Source organism: Sparus aurata, chromosome 13, assembly GCF_900880675.1.
Source record: "Sparus aurata chromosome 13, fSpaAur1.1, whole genome shotgun sequence".
NCBI lineage: Eukaryota > Metazoa > Chordata > Actinopteri > Spariformes > Sparidae > Sparus > Sparus aurata.
The window spans coordinates 2,519,730-2,528,037 of record NC_044199.1 but is presented as its reverse complement, the minus strand read 5'-3'; the positions used below and the strand labels follow the sequence as shown (position 1 = coordinate 2,528,037).

At 40.1% G+C, this 8,308-nt stretch overlaps 1 protein-coding gene across 1 annotated transcript; it reads right to left on the bottom strand.

Annotated features, from left to right (window-relative positions):
• Positions 1–842: 842 nt before the first annotated feature.
• Positions 843–6,530, bottom strand: LOC115594153 (cytokine receptor common subunit gamma-like). Its single transcript, XM_030437983.1, has 8 exons — positions 6,389–6,530; positions 6,157–6,247; positions 4,687–4,856; positions 4,354–4,487; positions 4,099–4,264; positions 2,908–3,016; positions 2,220–2,268; positions 843–2,124 (listed from the first exon to the last, which is right to left on the bottom strand). The coding sequence occupies exons 1-8, from the start codon at positions 6,450–6,452 to the stop codon at positions 1,876–1,878; spliced, it is 1,032 nt and encodes a 343-aa protein (XP_030293843.1). The 5' UTR covers positions 6,453–6,530; the 3' UTR covers positions 843–1,875.
• Positions 6,531–8,308: the final 1,778 nt, after the last annotated feature.

Genomic DNA, 8,308 nt, shown 5'->3' with positions numbered 1-8,308 from the left:
TAGCACACAGCACTGTAGCGTGTATGACTCAAAATGAATAAAAAAGTAGTTAAAATAGTGTGTTTGTGCAAGCAGCTACTTACTTGTTTGTTGACATCCGTGTGTTCCGGTAGCTAGACCAAACTAGCATATCCATCGAGTGTGCACTTAACAGGCTTAACAGGCTATTGTAAGGCTCATGGCTCATGACAGGCTGTAACATGGACATTATGAACATGTACACGAAAATGCTGGAATACGTTTCCGTCTCCGCCAGTGAGGGAGTAAGTGCACGCTCGACGGATTGGCTAGTTTGGTTTAGCTACCGGACGACACGGATGTCAACAAACAAGTAAGTAGCCTTGCACAAACACACTATTTTAACTACTTTTTTATTCATTTTGAGTCATACACGCTACAGTGCTGTGTGCTAAGGTGTCTGCTGATGTTGCATAACTTTTGGTGTGAGATGTGGAGCATGTTAAGATGCTTAAAACACAGTGTAAAGTTCTGACCCCATGCTGTTAGCTGTCAATGCTAAGTCTCCGTTCACGGAGCTCTGTAATGGCTGGACCAAATTTGTTCGCGTCTTCGGTACTGGCAAGTCAAGGGTAGCTTGAGCAATGAAGCTGCATGTTTAAATCGACCGAAGTTCTCCTTTAAGAAAGTCAGAAAAAAAAAACAATCCAGGATTCATCCAAAAGTTAAATTCTGGTCTGAGATTCATTCGCCACCCAAGTTTTGTGGAAACCCGTTCAGCAGTTTGTCTCGTACACAAACAGACAAATGAACGGATGAAAACATAAACTCAGAAAACATGAATTAGAAACAACCTGAGAACAATGAACGCTGCCTTCTTAGATGTTATATATATAGATATTATAAAGTTCTCAGTCATCCAGGTCATGATCAATCATGGTAAAACTAAAGGCTACTTACCTATAGGCACCTAGATTATGTATTGTGTTATTCGTCAGTACTGTTAATATATAAAGTCACATCTCAAATAAACACTGTTAAAAACCTTACCTACTGTGCAATACCATACAATGTGCAATATTCCATACCAAAATGGGCAATATATATATATATAATGTTAAATATACTTAAGACTGTATATAGCACTGTATTTATTTTGCAGATGTACATACTCCTCAGAACTGTGCACCTTACCTCCCTTTTTTGTACTATTACTTCATATCCTATGTTTATATTGTATATATTGTTAATTCTTTACACTGTTTTTTGCACTGTTACTGGAGTTGGCTTTTTAATCTCATCGTACATGTGTACAGTGAGAATAAAGGCATTCTATTCTATTCTATCATCACAATGCTATTAAGGTTATTTTGCCCAACAAATTGGGATATTCTATTTTGTCAATGTCAGTTATCAATGATCAGCTATTGAAATGCTGTCCTGGAACAGTTGAAGAGAGGTGAGTATTTCAACCTTGGGCTTGACTTAGACGGCATCAGAGTCTGTAGATCAGATCGCAGTGCAGAATATAAACTAGTTTCCAATTTAAGCAAAAGAATAAAACTTATAAAAGCTGAAAATAAAGCTGCAAAAATTATAAAGTCAGTGAGTTTTAAGAAACATTGGATATTATATTCCTCATGCAGACTTAAATATATGTGCTTCTCATAAGTGAGTCTGTAAGTTTTTTCTCTCCTAATAACTGATATGTCTTTGAAACATGTATTGTCATTGTTAACCTTAAAGCAGATGTTGTAAAGGATTACAGGAAGTGACTGTTTTAAATGGCCTTTGTCTGATATATGAGAGGAACTTCCTTCGAGGTCCACTGGTGTGATGAAACAGACCACTGATAAAGAGAAGACTCACTGTTTGATTATGAACCTTTGGTAAAACCCAACTGGCCCGAGCTGCCTCCTAAACAGAAACCTTCTCCGGCCCCTCAGATGAGACAGACACTGTGGAGGTGGACGAGGAGCAGGAGGTAGACAGGTCTGACCCGTCCAGAGGCATGGGGATGGAGCAGTCGGTTTGGTCGGTGGTGACGGAGGAGGTGGAGCAGTCGGAGCTGTCGCTGCTGGACTGGGAGACAAGAGTGTAGTCGCGGACGGGACAGACCCGCTCGGTGTAGTCAGGGTAAAAAGGTTTTGGGAGGCTGGGCCATTCCTTTAAAGAAAGAAAATGAATTATGTCCAGTTTGCCAAAATGAAAGATAAAAAAAATATAAATGTTCTGTGCACAGAGCTCTGGATTCTACTGACCTGATTGAATTTCGGCGTGAGGACCACCGGCATCAGTCTGTTTCTGACCCTGTATGGGAGGAAGGCACATTTCACCTGTTAGACAATCAGATCAACAACAGCTCATGTTTGTCACGTTTGTTCTCGACTCTTGTGCTTGTTTTGTCCTTGATTCTTCCTGTACGTGACCTCTCCTACATGACACATGTCACCAGCATCTCCTGAGGACATAATCTGAAAGAGCTTTAAACAAACAGTGGTCCATTTCTGCCTCTAGGGGTCTCTCATCAAAACAAAACAAGAGGAGTGTGAGATCATGAAACAGCTGATGTGACTCAGATGGAAAAGTTCATGGACAAACTATATTTCGCACAATGTTTGGTCTTGTTCCTTCCTCACTTTTTGACGCATTCCAGGACGTTAAAGCAACATTTGACCACATCGAACACTTCGTAACCTCGAGTAAACTTACAGATTTCTCTGGTTTGAGCGTTGGGATAATGTTAGTGCCCAATTCAAGAAAATATATGACATTCTTTATCATTTTGATGCAAAAATGTAACAATATCTTTACAAAATGTGGGTTTTATTCCCATCAACTTTCACATTTACTCTCCTTTTACATATATCACATGTCTGCAGCATGATGCTAACAGCTGATAACTAAATTAACAACCATGAATTACACATGACGTTTGTGCCAACTCACCTTTCATAGTGCAGCAGCATCATGACCATTAGGATGAGGGTGAGAGCGCCCAGCACGTACCTCACCGGGGTCCACGCAGACATCGAGCTGTCCTTTGGTTTTGATTCGTCTGTCAGTCAAATTCAAAATGAAGCATACATTCACAAAAATCAATGAGGTTAGTGGCATTAAACATGTTGTTCTTTTTTACTGTTGTTCTGTTTTGCAAACTGTCACATAGTTTGATTTATGCTTTAAGATGAAGAAGAAGAATCTTTATTTCATGACGACACACGGGGTTCCAACACTGACCTGCAGTCACGTGTTTTTAGAGAATATGAAGTTCACCTGGTTAAATCGTCCTGTACAGACGATCAGTAGCAACACCGGCTGTGATCGGCTGTAAATGGGCTCTATTGCATTTTTAGCCATGAAAGCTGATTTATCAACATGTATTATATTTGGGAACAAACAGATAACAGTGTGTATCTCTACCAACACTATGCATTACTGCCAGTTCTGTCACGATTTAGATGTTTTATTTTGTAGAATTCATTCTCATGTGTCTTGTTGTGACTTTCCACTTCCTGTCTTAGTCTTTTCTTTATGCGCCTGTGTTTTATTTCTTAATACGTTCCTTTGTATTAAAGACTGTGTTTCAAAAGTAATCTTTGTAAGTTTGTCTGTTTCCCTGCATCAGTCCTGCATTCTCTGTTCTCTCTCTTTTTCTTTTTGGCTTAAGTCTGTTTGTTTGCTCTTCATGTTCTCTGCCTCCGACTTTCATCCTGGTTCGTACTTTATTCAGTTTTTATATTTTTTTGTAGTCTTTTGGATTTTTCCCCTTTCTGTGGTCTGGATTTTAATATTAGGTCGACAGTTCACATTATTAAAGCTCGCTCTTTATTTCTTAACAATGTTTCTGATCGTGTCTGCGTTTGGATCATCATCTTTTTGCAATAGCCACAACAAATTTAAAACGCTTATATCTGTTTTCACAGAGCCATTTTGAAGAAAGTAGCCTTTAGGAAATAACTCACGAGACACATCTGGTCAAAGTTTAGTCCCGTAAAGCATTCTAGCTCACAATAACTCGGTAATGATGACGTTTCTATTGGTTGCCAGCAGAAGTCAGTGTTTACTTCATTCTGTAGTTACAAACTACAAGTTAATGTACATAAGCTTTATTTACAGAATACAATGTTGCACTTTTACCTGTGCTGTTGTTGGCTCCCCAGGCAACAGGCTGACTCCACTCGCTCCAGATCTGAGATTCTGCACAGTTTCTCCCAAATTTGCTCCGGACCTGAACCTCATAAAGTGAACTGTTGGAGGGCAAGTTGATGCAGTAGTACTGAATCCCAGTACTGACAGGATCTGACTAAAATAGATTCAAGAAAGGAGATAAGGTGAGGAAACATGAACAAGAAACAACTATTAACTACTGAATAAAAATTTTTTGTTGCCTACATTCCAGGTCTTGTTATTGATCCTGTAGCGTACTTCACTCTCCACACAGCCTGAATGACTCTGGTTCCAGTAGAACCACAGGTTACTGTCGGATCCAAGCTTGACAGTCAGGTTGGTTGGTGGATATAACTTGACTGGAGACAAAACAGAACATTCAATGATAGAGAATATACAACGTGATGACAAGGTGATGCCACATGCTAACATTGTTTTTTCAAGTTACAGTTATGCTGCACTGTTAGGTATAAACAAAAACTGCCTCTCCTTCATTAATTAGTTTACTCTTTTAAATAAAACCTAAATATTATATTGCCCCCCAGCAGATGAGCTTACCTTTGTATCTAAGCTCATGCTGCTTCTTGGATTCGTCACTGCCATGTTTCAGTATGGTGTAAAATGAACCGAACCTGTCGTTTATGTTCTGATAGAGATGGTTACATCCAGTGATTGTACCGTTCTCTGACAGATACATGGTGCACTCACGCCAGGGGGCAGATCCGAACCTGTATAGAAATTATATTCAGTCGTTCAAACACAGGGCAAAATATGCAGCTAAAAATGTGGTAGTGATCATTCAGTCATCTGCAACGGGAATATTTTGGAATTGTTGTTGTTGAATTGACACAGAAAAGGTCACATATGACACTAGCCTGGGGACATGATGAATTAAACATATTACAATATGACAAGTCAGGCCCAAACTGGTGCACAGTGCAGCACAAGTGTCTCTGCTAGTTGGCACATTGTGTAAATAGCAAAGGTACTTGCGCTTACCTCAGGTGTGTTGGTCCGCAATGCTATCACTACAGACAGTGGAAAGCAGTTGCGCCACAGAACAACAAAAACCGGTGCAGTATTTTTCCTGCTAGCTAAATAGGCAAGATCACAATGGAGGCACACTCTGACTTAAGTCATTTAAAACATTTCCATGCATGCAGTAATTTCACTGCAGCAAATAACATGGCATATTTAAGCAGCAAAACTAAAAGCTGGACAGGACAGATTAAACTCTCCAAAGGAAACAGAATTAAACTGCTATGTTGAACTGTTGGGATATATATTTTTTAGACAGCTCTGATGGAGCTCAGGATTCATCAGACAAGTCACACAATTCCACTGCATGAACCAGTATGTGTGAAGTTTTGATGCATAGAAGAACACAAAACATGTATTAACATTAGATCCTGACCGGTCCTGTTGGCATGTTGGGTGATCTCAGTCCCTGTTCCTGCTGCACCAGGTACAACAGGTGCACCAGGTACAACAGGTGCACCAGGGATTTAAAGGGAATGGGAGATTACAGTGTGATTGCTTCAGCTCATGTTACCCCCCAAATTACAGCTATAATTAATTTAAAGACTAAATACAATTGCTTCGCACCCCCATTGTGTGCCGTTTAACTAATGAACCAGACGGTTTTAGACAGCTCTGATGGAGCTCAGGATTCATCAGACAAGTCACACAATTCCACTGCATAAACCAGTATGTGTGACGTTTTGATGCATAGAAGAACACAAAATATAATATTCCATAATATTAACATTAGATCCTTTGGAGAGTTTAATCTGTCATGTCCAGCCTCAAATGCACTTCAGATGATGAGCTATAGATTTGTTGAAAGGGGTCTAAGAGTTACACAAGAGATAATACTCTTCAGTTTACAGAGAAGTCCCTTAAGTGATCACATGATTAATCACAAACAAGCAAAAGAGCGTTTTAGTTCAAAAGAAATGCCAAATGTTTCTCTCAGCAGTTTGATTAGTTCAGATGTCTTTACAAAAAGTGTTTTGTGTTATTACAAACCGGCCGTGGAAGGTGTAGTTGACTTCTGGAGTCCCCTGCTTGTTCCAGGAACAGTGAACATATTCCATATGCACCACGTAACAGTCTACATCTGTCAGAGACAAGAGAGGGACGGGACCAACAGCTTCATGAAGAAAACTGAATTAAAACCAGCAGAGTGAAACACACACACACACACACACACCTGCCTCTGATAATAAAAAAAAGATTTGTTAGGTTTAAATGTTCGTACCTGGTGGTTTCTTGGCAAACACAAGTCCAGTCAGACAGAGAAGTAAAAGCAGGCGAGTCGGCATCGTGGAACTTCAAAATAGGAAGCTTTCAGCTCGGCCCGAGGTCGTCTACATCTGAGTTTCTCTACATCGTATCGTTCACTTCCTTGTTCACTGCTTGATTGTCGTTTCCTGTCAGTGGAAACTGATTGGGCTGTAAATTAATATGACAGACGGGCCTCATGCTGCACACTCCATGTATAATGTAAAATAAAACACTTTCCTGATATATTTTATAATGAAAGTTCTTTTCAAAAGTTGGAGAACCAAATTTTTATCTTTCAGAAATGTAAGATTTAAAGTGAACAAACTGAATGACTTATGCAAAGTGCAGAAGGTATCACAAGTAGTGAAGCTGGTCGGGTTGAGACCGGGTCACAGATAACCATGACATGGTCCTGGGTTCTGGGCCAGACAGACGGATACAGCTGGCTGCATCCAGGCCTATTCCATGGGCACCCACATGAGGCATGGCTGCCAGATCTGGACCACCTGTAGCCTGTAGTTCATTGCTCCATGTGGGCCCAGTGAACGTGGCTGTGTTGCCCCTCATTGGACCGAACCACCTTTGTTATCTGATGTGTGTTTGTGTATGGCTTTCTGTACAGATTTGGAAATGTTACGTGAGTCCATTTAGAAGTTATTCACCTTTATGTTATTTATCCTCCACGACAGACTGAAGCCTCCAACAGTGAAAATTATGCCTGCACAAGAGTGCGGACATGTTTGTTGCCCCAACAACCGACTTACGACTAACAGATGGATAACATCTGTGGAAAATGTCTTGCAGGCCGATGCAGATAAAAATCGGTTTTGCAAATTTAGCTTGTAGCAGATAATAAAGTCACAGTGTGTTACAACATTATCTGAGTCACGAGGATAACTGACTGTCTATTTCGAGGATAGTTGTTAGAGAGAAAACTGTCAAATTTGAAATTTCAAGATATTGGATGTTTCCACCAGCACATGAATGAACAACATGTTGCCCCGATTACGGCCAGTTAGCAGAGACATTGCATGAAACTGTGTCACTTTACTTCCCATGAGAAGCAGCCACGGTCGTAAGCAGTCATATAGTTAATATTCAGATCCCTATGGGGCATTAAAAAGATGATTCCTAGAAATTAAAGAAAATACGAGGAACAAAATAGACTTTGTTTTAGTGGAAGAGCAGCTTCTTTCTTTAGGCTGTGAGGCTCAATTCATCCTCAGCATGCTGCTATAAATGCTTGGTTGGTGTTCTTTTCTGAATATTTGGACATGTATGTTATGTGGAAATTATCAGTCAATCATTATTTCTACACTTTTAACAAGAACTAAGAATGCAATGTATTCTGTGCATGATAAGTGGGTCATGATGTGATAAAGGCCTGTGCGTGTCGCTTTCTGTGTGTGCTCCTCCAAAGATGAGTTTTGCGGGTTTTTGTTTCCTGTCAGAGGAAACCGTGTCAAAAATAATGATTGAGAAGGTACATCTAGTGTGTACGACAGCACCCGGGCACGTTTTCTAATCTTCATTGAATAATCAAAGACATTCTGATATTTTAAGTACTGCACTACTGGGAGATACTAACCCTCCAAATTCACAGAAAGGAACACAAAATGCCTGCAATGGCAAAATACACAATGCTGACTTAGGTTTTGTAATGTTTCCTTAGAACACAGACACATTAGTCAGTCATCTTCCTCCCACTACCACATCCGCAATATTAATAATTTCATCAGGAATAAGCACCCGACCCCCATATATGCGCCAAACCTTTAACATTTGACATTTAACCATTTGATCTCTGACGTCTCATTCGCCAATCAGCTCATCTCAGCTCGTTTCCAGGGCGATGGATATTGGGGTTTTTTGTGTGAACACACTGTGGTTTCCT

Excerpts from the sequence above, each read along its gene's own strand:
- LOC115594153 (XM_030437983.1), bottom strand. The coding sequence starts at position 6,452 with ATGCCGACTCGCCTGCTTTTACTTCTCTGTCTGACTGGACTTGTGTTT. Across the intron at positions 6,248-6,388 it reads GTTTGCCAAGAAACCACCAG|ATGTAGACTGTTACGTGGTG; the intron begins GTACGAACATTT and ends TGTCTCTGACAG. Across the intron at positions 2,269-2,907 it reads ATGCTGCTGCACTATGAAAG|GGTCAGAAACAGACTGATGC; the intron begins GTGAGTTGGCAC and ends CCTCCCATACAG.